Here is a 20,669-nt window from a genome sequence, read left to right as displayed (position 1 = left end):
AGAGCGGGGCTAAAAGTTCCCGGAGTAAGTTGTTCCGATTGAAATAGCTCCATAAAGAAAAAAAATATATATAATTAACAAATACATCATGAAATCGAACGTTTTTGCGCACGGACGGCAGCCATCTTAGTCAGCCCAGTGAAGTTTGGAACATTGGAAAGGAAACCTGTACATTGCTGATCTACGTAAGTAAATATTTTCGCGTTTGATATTTTTGGTATATCTGGCGAATTTAAATAATTAGCGATTAGTTATTTGGTATTTTTATTCAAAAATATATCGAGTATCTTGATATACTACGCTAAAACTGTATATGTCTCGTAACCTAATCTAGTAGTTGCTGTTTTGAACCCATGTGTTATCGGGGCTAGATGTTCCCTTCTTTCGGGGCATGTTGTGACCTTGGAACAACTTGCCCCAGTTCATCTGTAGCGGTAATGCAGTAAAAATAATGTTTTTTTTCTTTTGCAGTATGCGGACTTATATTCGAAAAACGACATGGGGTTCTGTATCTCAAGAGTTGATACAAAGAGCTGCAGATGCAGTTATTAAAAATGGTAAAAAAATAAAAACTGTTGCCAGAGAATTAGATATTTGTCACATGACGTTATACAGATTTGTAAGGAAGTTAAAATCTGGAGAAGAAAACGCTGCTGTTGGCTACAAAAAAACAAGACGGGGCCATCAGGAGTTGTAAATTTGCCTGCAACTTCTGGTGTTATAGGCCTACAAGAACATGGAAAGGATGTTCCTTTCTCCCCAGAAGCAATTCGTCCCTTTCCAAAGGCACCACCACGGAGTGGAACGACCAAGAGACGTCATAGAAAATCCGCAATTTTAACAGACACGCCTGAGAAACAAGCCCTGGCAGAAGAGCAAAGCAAGAAAAAGAAGGTAAAAATTGATAATGAAGTAAGAAAAAATAAAGGAAAAGAGAAGGGTAAAAGAAGTCAAGGGAATAAAATAAAAGGGAACGACAAGAGAACGCTAAAAGGAAAAGGAAAGGGGAAGTCCAGTAAACGACAGGTTGTACAAATGAGCAGTGAAAGTTCTGAGAGTGAAGAGGATAGTTTAGAGTATTATTGTTTAGTCTGCTGTGACCGTTACTCTAACTCACGTTCTGGTGAAGAATGGGTCCAGTGTCAAGAATGTAAGAACTGGGCCCATTCCAGATGTAGAAAATATCGTGACATGTTAACATACTTTTGTCCGAATTGCGGTTCTGATGAATCTTGTGATGATTTATAAGTATAATATTATTTTCAGTCAAAGACGACTTTCTAATGTGATTGAACGATTGATAATTGATAATTTTTCAAGTTGATTAGCTACTTAAGCTAATATAATGGTTAATGTTTCAATCGTTAAATAAAAATTATAAATGTTAAAAAGTAAAAATGTTTTCTTTATAATAAATTTAAGAAAAACAACTAATTATTGATAAGATATTATTGATTAGTCTTTAAATACATACTTAGTTAAATAAATTATTGTTTTTTTTTTACATATTACACCTTCCATAGATCTCGTAACAACTTGCCCCACCCTGTTAACAACTAGCCCCGAACCGGGGTAAGTTGTTACTTTCCGACTTTAGGTATTGTATTATTAATTATAAAAAACTTACAAAAAATCAACCTCCAAAAACTGTATTTATAGCAAAGTTAGATATATTACTAAATTTTAATCTCTTAATACTTATGCTAGAATTATGTTTCCTTAACAAAATATAAGGTTGATTAAAAAACGGAACTTGTAGCCCCGCTCTCCCCTACATCTGTAGTGTTTTGTACATTTTATTTACAGGTGTTTTATATTTTCTGTTTAATTGGATGATTTGCATATCCATATCATTGTTAACCTAAACTTAACTGCACAGTCAACCACTCCTGCACTGCAATCATGTTATGTAGTGATGCACTTCTATTCCTTTGTATGCCAGTCCTTTCCAATAGAAGAGGTGGAGGGGATGAAAATTTGGACTGCCAATTAGTGCATGCCCAACTTGGTATACATCATAGAAAGGTCTACAGTGATTGTCCTAGTGTTTTTTAAATAATTGGCTGGGGAGAGACTTTTGTTGATTATACAGAGTGGTAACCCTGTATAATCTGTTACTGCAGATATTTGTAAGTTATCTAATGATTCTGCTGAATACAGTGTATTTATCATCAGTTGGAAAAACTGATGATAAATTTTGAAATGACAGCATAATTCTTTTTCCTATAATCATTTTTATAAAAAACTTGAATTAAAATTAAATTGATAACCAGTTTACTAAAATAAAATAAACTTTTTGGTTTCTTGAATATGGTTTGTTTTACTTTATTTTGGTTGGTCTTATGGAACTGTTTCTTGCAAATATGAATTATAAATAGTAGTAGAGGAAAACTTTAACAGCATAAACATAAATTATCCCTATTACTGATTAATAAATAAGAATGAATCGGTCAAAATAAATAAAAAAAATTGTTACTTTATTAAATTACAATAATTTTAGAATGTCATGAAATCATGGAGTAAAAGAATTTTGAATTTTATATTCATTTAATTCTTATCAAGTATAAAAATTAAGATACTAATTATTGTAAGCATTAATTTATTGTTTTTAATAATTTAAAAAAATTCTCTCTCTCAATTAATACAGTAGAATCCACTTATTGTAATTATGTTGAGATTTGTCTATACTGAAAATAACCAACTGATAAAAGCAAGCAGGGTAAGTAAATAAGACTATTAGTGAAAATTCTTGTTTTATTGGTTCTAACAATAAAAGGACATGTTAAAACAATTATAAAATGTAGAAGATTTTAATTAAACTTATTATTATTAAATAATACTAATTCATCCAAGGTATAACTAAAGTAAGACATGCAAGGAATTTAACTACTGTATTGTGAGCAAATAATAGTTAAAATCACTAATATTTAACTTTTAAAACCACCAGTTAAGATAGACAATGATAACAATTGTGCATTATCAGCCTTAGATTGAAAGTGACAGTATGAAAAGACAGCTTAAAAATGACTATTTACTTCAAGAGAATGATAACTACAAAGGCAGATGCATACATACAGATATAAATTCAGTAGCTACATAAAAGTAGATACAAAGCAGCAATTTTGTTGCAATGATCATTATCTGTTATGGTGTTGCTTTGTGGTTATGTGAAAGTAGATGCTAACTGAACTTTTGCAGCATTTGCACGCAAGTATTGCTGCACTTCAAACAGCCACTAGAAACATTGATTGGCTGCATATGATCTGACATTTTGAATGGACACCACATGATACTTTATCATGTTGGAAAGTTCAAAACAGTTCTTGATGTAGAAAACTTAAAAAGAGTTCATAAACATCTACAAATTCCTAAATGATTTTCTTCTCTTATCAAAATAAGAAAATAAATAAAAAATATAGCATTTAGACAAGCATTGCAATTGTTTTCATCCATCTGGAATATTTATGCCACATGTACAATAAAAAGAAAAGACTAGCCATACTGTGGCTACTTTTCCAAAGATGGCACTGGGATTTTTATAGGCGTTTTACTGTTCTGTCCATATGTATGCATCCTCCATAATCAAAATTCTCATTACAATATGCAAAGTTTCATAACAATTTTAATTTACATGTTTTGAGACATACTAAATCTAGTAACATTAAACAACTGATAACAATATGATTATAATAAGTGGATTCTATTGTACATTATTACAAAAAATTTGTATTGTGTAAATTTGAAGAGTTATATAATTCTAATTTTCAATAAATACCATATTTTACAGCATATAAGATGGGGGAATTACCCTGCATATTATATGTAAAGTTATGATCTCTTGTAGGCTAATGAATTCCCATAATGGCCTTCACTAATGGCAAGCTACAGCCAAACTCTTGAATAAAAATGGTCTTGTTTAATTAAACATATTATTATTAACAGCACCCAGCACTATCTGTAGAAGTGTATGCTACAGAGACTGCTAGTCACGTCTATGAACAGCACATGACATTTTCTGTTTTTCGAGTGCTTTCTATAGTATGGACAGTACAACAAATAATGATCATAAAACAAATATAGCTAGGTGTATTTGTTTGTTGCTATAGCTAAGCAGCATTTACATGTATTCATGTAGAATATTTTAAATGTAAATAAATTATTTTAAATTCCTCTTTTCCTCTGATATATAAGTGTGCATTCTGATTTTACTTTTTAAATCAAAATACAGAGAATAACTTTGGAGCTATGTGTCAAAGGTGTGGGATGGCTTAAATACACTAAATACTTTTCCTAAATATTCTGTGCTGAAATGGTGGAGTGTATCTTACATGCTGTAAAATATGATAATCCATATTAATAATTTCCAAACACATTCAAATAAGATTCATGTTTAAATATAAGTTATAATACATACACTAAACTATCTATGTTATTCCATGTTTTCTGGAATTACAAATCCAGATGATATGTGGTTTAGAAATACAGAGAGTGATCATGATTAAAATTACACTATTCAATGCTGTCTAGAGGGATATGTAGCAGTCCGAATGCAACCAAATTTTGTATGCTGCAGTGTCAAAATTCTGCATGTTTCTGAACATGCAGAAGAATTTTCACAGGAAGAAATTTAGTTCCAAAACTCACAATTAAAGAACTTCTGATGCTACAAATAGGAGGAAATAAATAACACAAGGCATATGCATAATGCATATTTGATATAGGAAACTTTTTGGTATGAAATGCTTATGGCAAATATAAACATCTTCTGAAACCCGACTCATTACCATAAAGCCACAGCAATTGCCGTATAATATTGGGCTATATTCAGGTGATATAGCTCAATATTATATGGCAGTTAGTGTGGCTTTATTGCCTATGGCACATGAAATACCATTCTTATTAATACAGATCAGCAACAATGGTCATGACCATGCCTGAATATGCCTTTTTTTGCTGTTTTACGAAAGCAATGCCAATGATGCAAGTGCACTTCAAGAGTTATGACATCTTAAGATATTGCGCAAAGTTTTTTTTGCCTGCTTGAAGTGCCAAAGGTCCCATAATGGTGAGTTTAGGAACAATTTTACTTTTTACTGAAATATCTTCTGCATATCCCAAAATGACACCATATCAGATTTGGTTTTATTTGGGCTACTAATTATCTCTGTAGACATCACTGAACACAGGTACCTTATTAACAATTATATAAATGCATATGTATTTATCTAAAATATTCTATAGATTATCTAAATATTGACTAATAAATAAAATTTCATAAGAAATAGTGTTTCATTCAGATTATATAATGAAATAAAGACCTGGTATTCAAACATTTTAGAGTTAGATTAAAACACTAACAAAAGTTGTTTATAGATAATATTGAAAATATGAGATTAGAAGTGTTATACAAAATTATAATAAAGAGAAAAGTAACAATTTGCTTCTTAAAAGAAGATATGTATATCTTCTTAAAAGACCACACTTAATGTGAGAGAAAAGACAACCACATTAACGTAAGAGAAGCAATTGCTGTACTCTTCTAGGGTTCAGTGTGAAAGAAGTATTATAATTGCTTCATTTACATTAAAATGGTTGTCTGTGTGTCTTTATTTCTTTTAGGAAGCAGATTGCTACTTTTATAATATTTAAATATTGTGACTGGTATTTATATTTTACTTACCATCAGCTATTCTGTATTGATTAGGTCATTAAAAAATATCACAATTATTTCATTTAATTCTAAGATATACCTTATTTATTAAAGATGGGGGAATCTTTAACATCATAAAATCACATCAGATGATTTGACATGATGATAATGGCAGTGATTTGGCTTGTATATTTGAACTCTATGTTACAAAATATATAATTTATTATATATACACAATTTAAATTATTTCACTATTAAAAATAGTGAAATCAAATTGCATATAAATAAATGTATTTATCAATGACAGAATCTTTTTAAGAATTTTCATTTTCATTCTTAACAATGTAGCTAATTTTTCCAAATTAATTGGAAATATTTTCCAAATCTTAAAACAGTCCATTTTACTAAAATAGTAAAAATATTCAAATGGTCAAAATAATATAATAAAACAACTAATTAAAAAATATATAGTTTGTGTAAAGACTTCACAACAATAAAAAAGCAATGGCTGATGAACATTATAAATATAATGTTTTACATTTAATCAGATAAAATATCTTCATCTCTTGCCTTTTCTGAACTTTTAAATACTGCTACAGTTTTAAAAAAATTTTTTAGCGAAGTAAATAAATGTCGGATGACTGGAACGCTCCATGCTTTTCCTAATAGCTGCTGACGACGTGACAATTGAATATTTCCAACATCAGTATAATGGCTTGGAAATCCAAATATTCTATAAATGTATATATTAAATATTAATCATATAAAGGAATGATTTATGAAATATAAATACATTTATTTAATTATTAATAATAATTGAATTTATTAACACAAAATATGTACTTAATCATATTAAAAATAACACAGTATCCTTTAAATTCAAAATTGGATTTATTCATCAATAAATGTATTTAAAGTTAAAAGATTTTCAAACCAAAATAACTTATTTTGGTTTGAAAATTTCATTAAGAAATTAATATAAGAATTACTAATTTATTACTAAAACTTTAAATACAGTAAATTCAAATTTTTGTGGTTGTTTCAACATGTGAAATATCATCCTGTTAAAACAAGCAATTCAATATCCACATTAATTGGTGAATAAATCATTATATAATTCTGATGATGCGATGAACTAGTGGAAACTTTTATTTCAAAGACATTAGGATTTGCTGGTTTCATTAGGAATAGGAAAGATGCAGATAACTCATATAATTATACTTTAGCACAAATTATTTTTTAATATTAAAATATAATTTTCAATTATTAAGTTTATAACATTCAGGCCTATATTTTCTAAAGTTATTAAAATAGAATATAAAATTGTGCATAGAATAAAAACAAAACTTGATATTCATTATACAGTAAAACCACATTTACGTAGGGGTTGCTCTGGAAAATTAAAAAAAAAAAAAACCACCAACCATTTAATCAATTTTAAAGTTTTTTTGCTACTTCAAATTATATTGCCATCAATTTTACATATTAATTAATGCAGTTGCTGGTAGCATTATCAGTCTGGAAAGCAAAAGTAATATGTTAAGCTGTCACATTTTTGAATAATTTTGAATAACACATTTGATCATGCTTAAACAATATTACATAAGTTCTGTCATGTCAAAATTGTGAATACTCCTCTGCCAATAGTTTTGCAAAATTAATGAATAGTTTTCTTTAATATGTAATTTAAAGTTAATAAATTTTACTAACAAACTTTGTTACATTAACTTTTAGATGTCAGTTTAAATATTTTGGTGAATGTTTTTCGATAATATCTATATACATCTTCAGATTGAACATAACATGAAATTCTTCAAGTAAACATTGAAAAATTCTGTTTTATGTTTGATCTGAAGATGGAGTAGAAGATGATCTATCTTTAAAAGATATATAACAAAGTTTATTAGTCATAATTTTTTCAATTAAAAAACTAAAAATTTTAAAGTTGAAAATTCAATTAAAAGATTTATATACATGCTAAGAAGAGCAGCACATAAACATCATTACAGTAGTTATTCTTGCAGCTAACTTAATATAAAGCTTTCTATTCTGCCATTTTTCTTTATTTTAGTATTCATTTAACAATACATAATTATGTTAATTTAAATAAAATTGTCCAGTATATTTTCCATTAAAAAAATTATAGAAGAATGTTTTCTAGTAACAAATACTTACCGTTCTATTTCTGTAATCCAAAGAACATCAGGTTCTCCATTCATACTGACTGGAAATAAAGCTTGTTTTCCTTGTTTCAAAGAGTTGCTATGAGTTGTTATGGAGCCTACTTTCTCTATCTAAATAAAAGTTGGAATAATTTCTCAAAATTTTTTATTAAGAATCAATGTGTAATTTAATAAATTATTTCTGTTCAAAACAGTTTTATTTATAAATAATAAAATTATCAAAAACTATCTTCATATAATGAAGACTAAATTTTCCTTTTACTTTGTCAAAAAATAATAATAATTGCAAACAATAAAATATAACAGTGCCATTTTATTTAGAAGAAACAATGTCATTTAATTTACAATGATCTTTCTGTTAATATCATAAAATTTAAAAAAGTAATTAGAAATGAATGAAAGAATATCAATTCAGCAAGTTACTTTCAGAATCATTTTCATACTGGATGAGGGTAAGTTCAATAACTGAAATGGTATGGAGGAGTGCCACTATGGAAAATGTGAAATTGGGCATATTTTTGCTATTAATTACTTTAAATGAAATTAAACAGTAAAACTGATGTAATAGGGCTAATTTACATTAAATAAGCTTCAAAGTGATGTATAAAATATAATTCAAATGCAAGTATCATAACAAATTGGAAATAGATTTCACCACAGCATTTTCTGTATAAACTCCTCAAAAGTGAAATCACAATACCACGAAGGAATGAGTGTAGCCACATGCAAATTGCAGGACCAGTAGAGGTGACAGAGAAATGCAAATGATTAAGTTTGCATATGTATTGGATCGTACGGTACTCAGTTTTGGGCTATAAAGACCAGCAGCTGGTTTGAGCCATAAATGCTATCAGTGATGGTTTGCAGCAGTCAAACTTTCAAAGAAGTGTAGAAAATGCCTCAGAGATGACAGCAAACTGAATACCACCAGTTAATGACTGGGCTGGAGTGTAACCTTGATTTGTCGACACACAAAATGGTGGGCATTTGGGCATGATGTGAGTACTATCTCATGATGTGTGACATGATGGACACAGGAACATCTGCAAACATGCCAAAGAGGGAGTGGATTGCACTGACTCAAGACAGAGCACACAAACCAGCAGATTTGCCAAACCTGTTCACCACAGAACATGATATCCAAATTTGCACAAAGATTTATATCTATCATTAAGAAAATTAGAAAATACCATGCAGCAATGCCAATGTTTGCAGAAATCATCAGGATGAATTCACTTGGAGTCTGCAGAAGGGAGAAATTTTAACTTAGAGGGTTACAAGGATGTTGAAGATCCTGAACCATTTATTTTTTACTCATACTCTAAGAAGGGCATGAGGAAAAAATATGTGAAAATAGCAAAATTGAAGGTGTTTTCAGCTATTCAACTTTGAACATTGAACATTTGAAAATTTTGTACCAAAGTGAACTATGAACTGTTGCTCCCTGTCCCCTTATCTACAAAATGCAACAAACTGCATCTCCATATTGTACTTACATCTGAGGTATACATGTTGAAGTAAATGGCTTTTCTGAAAAGTTTTAATTATATTATCCAAAAAGTTAAAAATATTTGGATATTATTATAAAATCACCAGAAATTAAAACTTTGCAAAATGTTTTGGCATGGCTTTATATGGATGCAAAATAAACCCACTCATAAAAATTGTTAAAATCCAGCATCATTAGAGTCAATTCCTGTTTGAAATGACATAGAATAACCTGTAAACAATCCTACACAATAATTAATTGGATTAGTGAGAGTGAATTGTATATATTAATATAATATGTAATAAAAGTTTACTATATGTCTTATGACTTAAAAAAATTTATATAAAAAGTACATTAACATTTGACTTACAATGGCTTTCCTATTAAGATGGGGAGTTAAAACTGTATCTAAAGTTGAAGAATTGTATAATTCTTCTTGACAGCAAGGACTGTAATAAAATAATAAATAAATTTTATTTCATAGCAAATTATTTCAAATCCTTTACAATAACTGTTCCTTCATTTTTAATATATTTTTTAATAATTAGTGGTCATTAGTGGGATATAACAGATATAACTAATCTGTCTTACATAATTTAATGAATGAAGATGAAAGTGATTTGTAACATATTATAAATAATTCAAAAAGTTCTTATTAAATATTTGACTTATATAACTGATTTAGCATGTTTGCCATCTTGATAATAATTATTATAGTCAGTGATTAACAAAAGAAAGTATTTTCTGCATAACACTTGAAAAAAGTGATTTGCATGAGATTGAGTATACAGTATTATAATCATTGTTTTGTATTACAAAGCACTATATTCCTCTTTAAATCAACAAGCTTTATATTTTCTAAGTATATAGAACTAGCACAGAATCTAAAGGAATGCTAGATTATATTTTCTGCAATAAGAATAATTCCAGAAAATAGAAAGGCATCTGATGCCTTTCTATTACAATTTCATACATCAATTTCATATTCCATACATTTATTATTTATGTTTTAAATATCAAGGTTACTTTATTACAAGCCAAAGATGCACCAGTTAGACAGATCCTCCCATGTAGATAACCTCACTGAGTTGAAGATATAATTTATAGAAACTATGTTTTTTTTATCATATCTTATTGTATGTGGAGATACAGAACATGTTGGTCTTCTGTAATAGAAAGAAAAAATAACCAAGATTTTATTCTGGCTATTAATCAAGTTAGAAATCAGAGTTGGTTCAGGTAGATCTGGAACATCTCCCTATTTAGACCATGATATTAAAATTAAAAAAGAACATGTGTATAAGAGAACCTTAACTCGTGCTTATTTATATTTAAGCATGCATATCTTTTATGTCTCTTAAATCTGTTTATAAAATCTTATATATTTAGATATTTATTTATAAAGGCAAAAAATTATTATTTTGTTATCTAAAGAGATTAAGTATATTTTGGATTTTTAGAAAAATCATTGATAACATTGGGAAATAGATATTTTTACTTCATATAAAATCAATAAAACTAAAAATTGTTTGAAACAAAAATAATTTGTGTAAGTGATACAGATGCTGCAAAAATACTACAGAGATTATCTAATAAGCTTATGGTAAATGATAAATGAATAAAATCAAATCTGGTTATTTTGAATTACAATATATATTTTTAAATTGTAATTTGAATTATTGACTAATTCAAACACATTATTTATGCCTTTAAAATTTGTATTTCAATTAATGTTGAAAATAATTAATTCAAATTTCTGGTATAAATTTGGATAAAGCATGAAACATGAAGTAAAATGTGATGTAATATTTTACAGAATACATGCATTTCAGAGAATTTCCAAAACAAATGCTTTCTATAAATCAAGTTTCATGAATTATGTTTCTATGATGTTTAAACTTGAAATGTATACAAAATTTATCTTTAGATTAAGTTAAAGTGATTAAAGGAGTGGAGAGAAAAGTAAATTAAAAAAAATTGTGATATTACCAGATAATATGGAATACTGCTGAATAATAGATACTTGCAGAAAACTAGTTTAATTTTCAAAAGCGAATAATTCAAACTTTCAAACTGTTTTTCAAATTAAAAAGAGTTGACTCCATATGATTTAATTTAGAATAAAAGAGAAAAATATCCAATATGTTATTTGGGATCTGAAAGTCTAAATTACTGAATCACAAATTTATGAGGGGTCACTCTATACTAAGAGCAAACAAGAATCTAAGAAATATTTAGAGAATACAAAGGTTCTACAACAGTGGTTCTTAACCTTGCTGGAGGTACCGAACCCCATCAGTTTCATATGAGCATTCACCGAACCCCTTTTAATTGGAAAAATAAAATATAATTTTTCAAATTCAAAACATAGATATATATTTTATTGGTCCACAAAATAAACAAAACCATTATAGAACAAAACATTACGAACAAAGAATAAAACATTAAGAACAAAGAACAAAATTTAAAATCAGTGTGACTGCTGCTGTTGCCTTTTAGACACTAGTTCGGAAATGCGAGGCTTTACCTTGGAAAGTGCCACTCGCATGTCATTTTCGCAACTAAGTCTGTTCTTTTTCTTCGTTTTAATGTCCAGCATCCTCGAAAAGGATTGCTCGCAAAGATATGTTGTCACAAATGGTATCAAAATCTCCAGAGCTTTCTTCGCAATAGCAGAGTATGTTACTATTTGGTGGCACCAAAACGATGAGAGCGTTGTTGTTTTGAAGAGTTGCTGTTGAACCTGGCTCTGCTGAATTTCAATGATTTCATCCAGGTATGTATCATTGACATCTGTTTTCTCAACATCAAACGTAAACGGCTGCCTCACCCATGCTGGATATAACTCTCTTGAAGGGAAGTACCCTTCAAGAGACTTTGCAAGCTCGTCTAAGTGCATGGAAATTGCGTGCTTCAGTTCTCCCGATACAGAAATATCTCCGATTCCAGGCACATCATAATTCTTATTTACACATTCGTCTAGCAGGGTAAAGTTTGCAAAGTTACCGTTTTCTATTCGTCGTTTCCACAACGGTAGCTTTTTTTGAAACGCCTTCAGGGCTTCTTCCGCTTCGATGATGTTGACACCACCGCCCTGCATCTGTTGATTCAGATGATTGAGAGCTGCGAAGATATCAGCCATGTACGCAAGCATGAGAATAAATTCAGAATTTTTGAAGCAATCTGCATGACCATGTTGGTGCTCTTGCAAAAACAGGGCTAATTCCTCACGTAGGGCAAAAACACAATTCAGAACCTGTCCCCGGGATAACCAGCGAACGTTTGAATGGTACAGAAGTACCTCGAATTCAGACCCAATTTCTTTACACAACTCCTTGAAAATGCGGTGCCTCAGAGCACTATTTCGCACATAGTTCACGCATTCCACTACAATTTTTAAGACTTCTGCCAGTTTTGGAGGCATGGTTTTTGTTGCCAACGCATGTCTGTGTAGAATACAATGTGTAACAACGATGTGTGGTGCATCGGCTTTCACTAGCGCACCAAAACCAGACTTTCTTCCCAGCATGGCTGGAGCTCCGTCCGAACAAACTGCAGAAACCATATCCCACGAAAGATTATTTTCTTTGAAGAAGTCATCCACAAGTTTCTTTACATCGGCTGCCTTAGTTTGTTGTAAGAGGCTTACATAATAAAAAATCTTCCTTTATAACGTCGTCTTTCACATAGCGAACAAATACTGCAAGCTGACTTAGACTGGAAACGTCTGTAATTTCGTCGAGTTGAAGGCTGAATTTTGCCGGGCTTGAAATCAGATCTGCAACTACTTGGGCCAAGATATCTTTGCTCATGTCGTCTATTCTGTCACTGATGGTGTCATTTGAAAGAGGAATTTGGGATAACTTAACTTCAGCCACTTTTCCCAGCATGATATTCGCCATCTTCAACACGGCTGGTTTTATGAGTTTTTCACCAATATTGTGTGGTTTGCCCTGCTTTGCGATAAGGTAAGCGACTTCGTACGATGCTGTAAGGATCGGTTTATCGATTGGTACAAAGCCAAGGACAGGCAGACTACCCTTTTCATCAAATCTGGCCCTCTTCACCTTGAATTCAGCGAGTGTTGTATTTTTGTAATTTCCATGCAGATTAAAGAAGTGTTCTCTTAGTTTTGCCGGTGCTAGACTAGAATTGCTCAACTTGGCATTGCAAATCATGCAACAAGGATGCTGACTCCCATCACGTTCCGTTATACATGTGAATCCATATTGTACATATTCGTCCGACCACTTTCTTTTTTTGCTCGACATAGTATGAAGGGATTAAAATATTAAAAAAGAAATCACACGACGTACAATCATGACAGTCACAATTCGAATACTGGGCGCACCAAATTTCCTGCAGCATAGAAAGGCCAAGCGATGTTGCGTGATCACCCGCAGCCAATGATAGCTGAGTGGGGCGTGTCATCACGAACGTATGAGTCGGGTGTGTGCTTGACCGTCTTTCAGGTCGTTTATACACTCAAACCTGTTTTTGTGTGATTTGTTATTTGTGCGGTATATGAAAATTTCAATCAAATTGGAACATAATTGACTCCTGTAAAATTTTTTAAAACTCTATTGGATGTTTTCTATGACATCAGCAGGTTTTTTCATTTTTTATTCAGTAAAATTTTTTCTCATACGTTTTTTTTTCGGCTCCCTCTCATTTTAATAGCATAAAAATCATAAATATTATGTTATATTTGAAAAGATGCAGTAAGTTAGCTCCCCTCTGGCTTTAAGAACGAGTGTGAAATTTAGATTGCGGGTGTGAAATTTCACGCCTTGTTAAATGAAATAACACTTTCTGCAGCTATATTTATCAAATAAAATCATTTTTTAACGATTATTTTTAACTTTTTAATGTTAGATTGGTATTTAAGTGGAAATAATTAATTAATATAAAAAATAAAATTCTTAGAGGATTTTTTCCCCATTAGGGATTGCAGAAAAAGGCCCGAGGAGTTAAAAAAGCAATTCCTAGTTATTTCGTACGGTTTTGAATTATTTTCTACGCAAGACTTTTTTTTATGCGGTCCCTATCCACCGCACAAAAACAGGTTTGAGTGTACGTGTATTCGATTGGGACCTCTTCACTTCGTTTCAGTTAGAGAGTATTAGAAGTTAGAGAGTAAGAGAAGTTAGTTTCCCAATAGAACACACGTTATGTAGCATTAGTTTTCGAAACCAATACAGTTTCTACGTCACGATGACGTCAGGTGGTTGACCTCCGCCGAACCCCAGGGGTTCGGTTGAACCCAGGTTAAGAACCACTGTTCTACAATAAAGAATCATAGAAACCAAAAATAATACTCTGACTGCAGTAGCTATGGATAATAATGTTAAATGGGCTAAATTAATGTAATTACTAAATTGATATAAAACAATAATTGAATAATGTAATTGATATTTTCCACATTAAGCATAAAAACATTAAAGTCCTCAAACAAACTTTTAAATTACATTTGTAATAATGTAATACTTTATAATACAATTAAAAATAATTTATTTCTTTTTCACTTTAATTAATGAGAATATTATATTGTCAAAATTTTTTTAAATTTAAATAAATATACTTATAAACTGAATCTGAAATCAGTTGTTCATCATGGAAACAAATCAAGACCTAATCATCTAAATAACTTGGTTAATTATCCATCATTTTTACAGTATGTGATAAGAAACTACTGAACTGTCTAATGTAAGGTTTCCAATGAAGGTAAAGATTACCTTGTTATGGATGAAATTATATGTCTGAAGTGTGAAAATAATTGTTATAGATAATTTTAATAATAAATTATTTTGATAACTTTTCAATTATTAAAATAATAGTTTTGATGCAGTTTTGATTGTAGCCTGAGGGATTTTTGATTAAACAATTGACAAGAGGGAACAAGTGAATCATTCAGATAATTTTAAAGTCATTTCAAATATTTTGATTATTAGATTATTTTTCACTTGAAAGATCCTACTAACTCTGAAGACGGGAAGATTTCATCTTCAAAATAACTGTCAAGAGCTGTTTTTAATTGTTCATTTAATTTATCAGATTTCATACTTATTAAAAATTGCAACAACCAATAAATTTTTAATCATAATAATACAGTACACTTTTAATAATTCAAATATTCAAATAATTTGAACTGAAACCCAAAGAGAACTCTTACCAATTTAAAAGAAAAACTTCCAAAATTTTTCTTAATTAATAATCAAATAAAAACTGGTAATTTTATAAAAAATTGACTTTATTTTCTAAGATACTTTGATATTAATTTTAAATAAAACTATTATATTCTAACTTTTAATTTGGAAATTGTATATTTATTACTTCCAAATACAAATTTCAACCATCTAAATTTTTAACATTAATTAATTTGAAATAGTGACAACACACTGTAATTTAAATATATAATTCAATAAATAAATATATTTGACATACTTTGGGATTTCAGCTGAACTCCAATATTCTTGAACCCTATAATAAAAAACTTAATTAACAAATTTTAATATTTGGAATAAAAATTTTATAAAATAAATGTTATAGAAAGAAATTTAAATTTAGTAAATAAGATTAACATTTATAAATACAATAAAATTTTAAGTTCTTGATATAATTGAAATGATTAAAAATTCAGCCATTGATTAAATTTACGTTTACCACATTTAATAACACATCCACCTAGTGATAACTTGTTATTCAATAATATGTTTTTTTTTTTTTAATTGTTATTTTTGAAGAAACAATGACATATTGTAATTTATAAATAAAAATAACAGTCAATATGAAGTTTTTCCCCCTCCAGGAGGAATCCGTCGAAAGCACAAACAGTCGTGACCTCCGCCAAATTCGGTACTAAATGCAATACGTACGCACAACTTAGATGCGAGTGCTGATTGGCTAGAGTATGTCAGATGGTCACTCCTCAACATATTATTATCACTTTGCCCGACTAGATAATAGCAGTATTCATAATGACCAGTCAATTTGATAAATTATTGAAATTTATTACAATGCCCGATTTTGTGGGTCATTATTCATATAAACTTTGTCCATAACATATATATAAAATAAATTTATTTTATAAAAAACAAAATTAATCTTTACAGTATTTCCCAAACAAGAATGAAGCTGACATGCTTGATCTTGAATGCATATCAATCTGCTGCTGTAACTAAGCAACAAAGCTATATATAAAATTGAATAAAATAAAAAAGAATGTAAACTTTGAAAATCCAAACATCACATCATGATGCCATGTAATGTGTTCTGCTTTTCTATAATTTCAAATTTTTTGCAAAAATGTCAAAAATTTCAAATACATTATAACCGTTTAAACATATTTTATAATTCTAATATATGTTCTACTTTGTAATAAACACAGAACACTTTTCCTTTGTGCATGTAGGGGCTCCACTCTTATTTTGGGAAAGACTATAGAAGTTTGAGTTCTAGAAATTTAATGATAAAAAAAAAATTACTGAAGTTTACATACGTATACATTCCTGGAAGATTTCCCCAGAAATAGCGAGCCCGTTTTTGTGCAGTAAAATATTTTGAATCTATTAATGCTGGTTCACACTAGAAGAAGGAAAAAAAAAAATGTTTTTATTACTTCCTTTTATAAAGTACAGTGGCGTGCCGTCATTGGAAGCGATGGAAGCGCCGATTCCACCTTCCAATGACCTTCCCTTGTATTTTATAAAATATAAATTTTCATATTTTAACGTACTTTGCATTAATTAAAATTAATATTTTATTATAACTGCATTATGTATCTTTTACAAATTTCTATACTACATGTAAAAAAACGATAAGATTGCTATTGTATATTCGAATAATTCGGTAGCGGAAGGAGTGTCGAAACCGGGTCAGTTTCCAATCAGCCAGATTATATAGGCATTGTCACATGAGGTTTACAGAGCACCAACCTCACCCAGTTTAGCTGGTAGAAGCGACACACGCATAAAGAGTCCTACTTTATATCCCGGAGCGGTTGTGGGCTGTTAGCCACCCGCCTGTCAACTTCCAAGCAGCCAGATTATAGGCATTGGCGCATGTGCTTTACAGAGCACCAACGTCACGGTTTAGCTGGTAGAAGCGACACACGCGTAAAGAGTCCGACTTTAACAGCCCACAACAGCTCCGGGATATAGCCGCCTGCTAGATATTCGGCCACCCTCGCCCGATTATGTGAATCATGAGCAGACTAGATCAACGGCGGACAACCCCCGGCCCGCGGGCCAGCTACGGCTGGCGAAAAGTTTCTATCCGGCCCGCGAGATCTTTAATAGATTATTAAATTGGAAAAATAACTAATTAACAGTTATTTTTCCAATTCTTTGTAATTTTCGAAAACGATAAGAGAAATAAATGTAGTAATTAACTTTTTATTTATTTATTTCATATTTGCAGACTAAAAAAATTACGAGTCACAAGAAAGCGTCAATTAACTACTACGGCCCGCAGAAAAAAAAAACATAAAATTTATTCTGGCCCACGTTATAAAAAAGGTTGCCCACCGTAGACTAGATTTATAACTTAACCCAACCGATAGGAATTTACTGGCATGTTTTTATGATAGTTCTGTATAGTTGACAGGAGTTTTAAAAAAATCCATTAAATTATTTGATACATTTATTCCGCGTTTATTCTGCTCTCCCATCTTATATTACTTATGGATTTCAATGTTAAACTGGTGATATTACGATTTAGTATGGCCCATCTGTAAGGGGATGCAGAAAAAACGTATACAATTCTAGTACAGTGATAAAAAATTAACTGTTACTTTGGTTGCATCATTTACAACCAAATTTAATGAATGAGACGTACAAGGTACAAAAAAAGCTCTAGAATTTATTTTCCTTAAATTTACGATTTATGTATAGGTTGTCATAAAAATTTCTTTCCGCTTCTTTCCCAAGACTACAGATATTCGAGTACAAAGTAACCGGTTTTGACTTATTTCTATTTAAGAAGTAGTTAAATAATTAAGCGATTAGGGAATTAGAAACATAAATAAAACCCCGATGAAAGAGCCGAAATTTTACTTAAACAGAAGCTTAACCGAACCAATCTCTTGCCAAGTACAGTGGGGTCTGATCTTTTCGTAATATTAGATGTAATAAAGACAGAAATTTTTCCAGTTCAATGAGAGTGACCGAAAAGTTGTAAATTTTGGAAATTTCCATGAACACTCGATCCTAAAACGAATTAGTTAGAAAACGAACGACGGACAATCTGTTAAGTTTAACACATTTAGATTTTTACAGCTATGGTGAGAAACGTTTAAAATCTACAACAACCCTGTCGCGTCCTTTGATATATACTAGTGACGCGACAAAAGAGGCATTTGACATTGACCGGTATCGGCACCCTCGGGATTTGGTACGGACAAACCTACCTGGACCGTCTCTGATTCCATTCATTAGCCACTCGTAGGGAGCTACAGTATTTCACTAACTGTAAGTGGATTGTCTTAAGATTTAAAAAGTAAAGAATATTTTGTTACTTTTATGTACGTTTCTTCACAAAGTTATATTTAATTATAAGTTTCTTTAAAAGTATATTCATACAATTGAAGAATTTTTTGAACAAGGTATGTATATTCGTCACACATTTTGTTTTACCAAGTAAGTTTTTCTGATAATTTTAATTTTAGCCCTTATATCGTGGCTAGTGATTCAAAAATTTATTTAAAAAAGTTTTGGCTCAAGACCATATAATGAAAAAAAAAACATTATTAAAAGAGAAAGACCAATGCCTAAATTAAATATAAATACGTCAACAAAAAATTTCGACATTTTGACGATAAAATTTATGACGAATGACGATTCTTTCGTAAAATTGAAGCAATTTGGAAATCAAAGAGGAATAGAATTTAACATTGGTAGACAATATAAAATAAATATTGAAAATTATAACGAGATAATTACGATTAATAGATATATCTAAATTTATAGATGTTATATGTTTTTTCTCAAAGCGAGAATTGGCATTTAGAGGGCGTAGGGAATTTATTGAATCTAATAACGGAGGTAATTATATTGAACTTTCTTATTTATTAAGTATGTCGGATAATCTATTAAAAATACATTTAAAGAAGTATACGGTTTTTACTAGCTTATCGAACAAACGAATACGAACGGGCCCTGACGCGCAATTAATTGATTGCCCCTGAAAGTCGGCTTCTTACAGAAACACAGCTTCCCTATCATTAAATGTCACGGCACGCCACTGATAAAGTAAAACATTGTTAGCTTGTCAAAACAACAAAGATATTTTGTATTATATTAAAGTTATATTTTTATCAAAAAATATCAAATTAAAGAAAAGTAATGATCACCATAATTTCTAAGTGATACATACAGAAAATTTTTAGATGATAAAAATTGATAGCAACTTTAGTTATTACATGCAGAAATAAATAATTTAACAATTATGAAAAACATTTATATTAACAAATTAATGATTCAGAGAGAATGATTAAACAATACCATTTTTTATTATTAATAACTCTGCATTTTGCCCTTACATTAATACTATTTAATGCATTCATTTTTACATAAACAAAACAGTTGTAAACAATATATTAGGGTTTACCATATACCAGCAACCAAATATTTAAAACATTTATTAAACTTTGATTGTCATAAAAATTCTATAATTTAAAAATTACAATTATTATGAAAATTAACTCAAATGCATTTTGGAACTTGAGTTCCCTCTCAGTTAGAATATTGTTACACATAAAACTAATCAATTTTTAAAAACTACAGCTATACATAGGTTGCTCGAAAAGTTGTGTCCTCCAGTTTACTTTTTACAGTGTTTCAAAATATTCTCCATCAGACTTAATGCTTCTTGCCATATGCTAAACCAGTCATCAAATCAGGCCTTCTGCTTTTCTTCCAGATCAGTACATTCTTCATCCCACACTGACAGAAGCTCATTGTCGCTGGAATATTGCTTTCCTTTGAGACATTTTTAACTTCTGGAAATAAGCCAAAGTCACAGGGAACAAGATCTGGATGTATGGAAGGTGATCCAAAACAGTTAGTCCAAACTTGACCAAATAGGTGACTATATACTTTGACCTGTGCACTGGAGCGTTTTCATGATATAGGAGCCATGAGTCAAGCCAAGATCTTGGTTGAATGTTCCTCAGTCATTGAATGGCTTTTGGCAAACATGTTTGGGTGTACCAGGAACTAGTGACTGTATGCTGTTTTTCTATTATGACTCTCTTCACAATACTGGGTTTTCTAAAGAAAGAAGCAATCATTCATTTCTTTGTCAAATGTGATTTTTGGACCTCTACTGAAGTTGCTTCATCTTCAAAGAG

The 20,669-nt window shown here is 30.3% G+C and overlaps 1 protein-coding gene across 2 annotated transcripts in view; it reads right to left on the bottom strand.

Moving 5' to 3' along the window:
- Nucleotides 1-5,562: 5,562 nt before the first annotated feature.
- LOC136989046 (DNA (cytosine-5)-methyltransferase 3A-like) overlaps nucleotides 5,563-20,669 on the bottom strand; it is a 112,046-nt gene continuing 96,939 nt past the window's right edge. For both annotated transcript variants that reach the window (XM_067287125.1, XM_067287126.1), the window contains 5 exons: nucleotides 16,821-16,906; nucleotides 15,767-15,802; nucleotides 9,693-9,771; nucleotides 7,826-7,944; nucleotides 5,563-6,383 (listed from right to left, as the gene is read on the bottom strand). In XM_067287125.1, the coding sequence (XP_067143226.1) occupies nucleotides 6,191-6,383; nucleotides 7,826-7,944; nucleotides 9,693-9,771; nucleotides 15,767-15,802; nucleotides 16,821-16,906 (513 nt within the window). In that variant the 3' untranslated portion in view covers nucleotides 5,563-6,190. The remainder of the gene's footprint in view (nucleotides 6,384-7,825; nucleotides 7,945-9,692; nucleotides 9,772-15,766; nucleotides 15,803-16,820; nucleotides 16,907-20,669) is intronic.

This window comes from Centruroides vittatus, unplaced genomic scaffold (genome assembly GCF_030686945.1).
Source record: "Centruroides vittatus isolate TY-2023 unplaced genomic scaffold, ASM3068694v2 scaffold_435, whole genome shotgun sequence".
In the NCBI taxonomy this organism is placed as follows: Eukaryota; Metazoa; Arthropoda; class Arachnida; order Scorpiones; family Buthidae; genus Centruroides; species Centruroides vittatus.
This window is presented reverse-complemented; position numbering and strand designations above follow the sequence as displayed.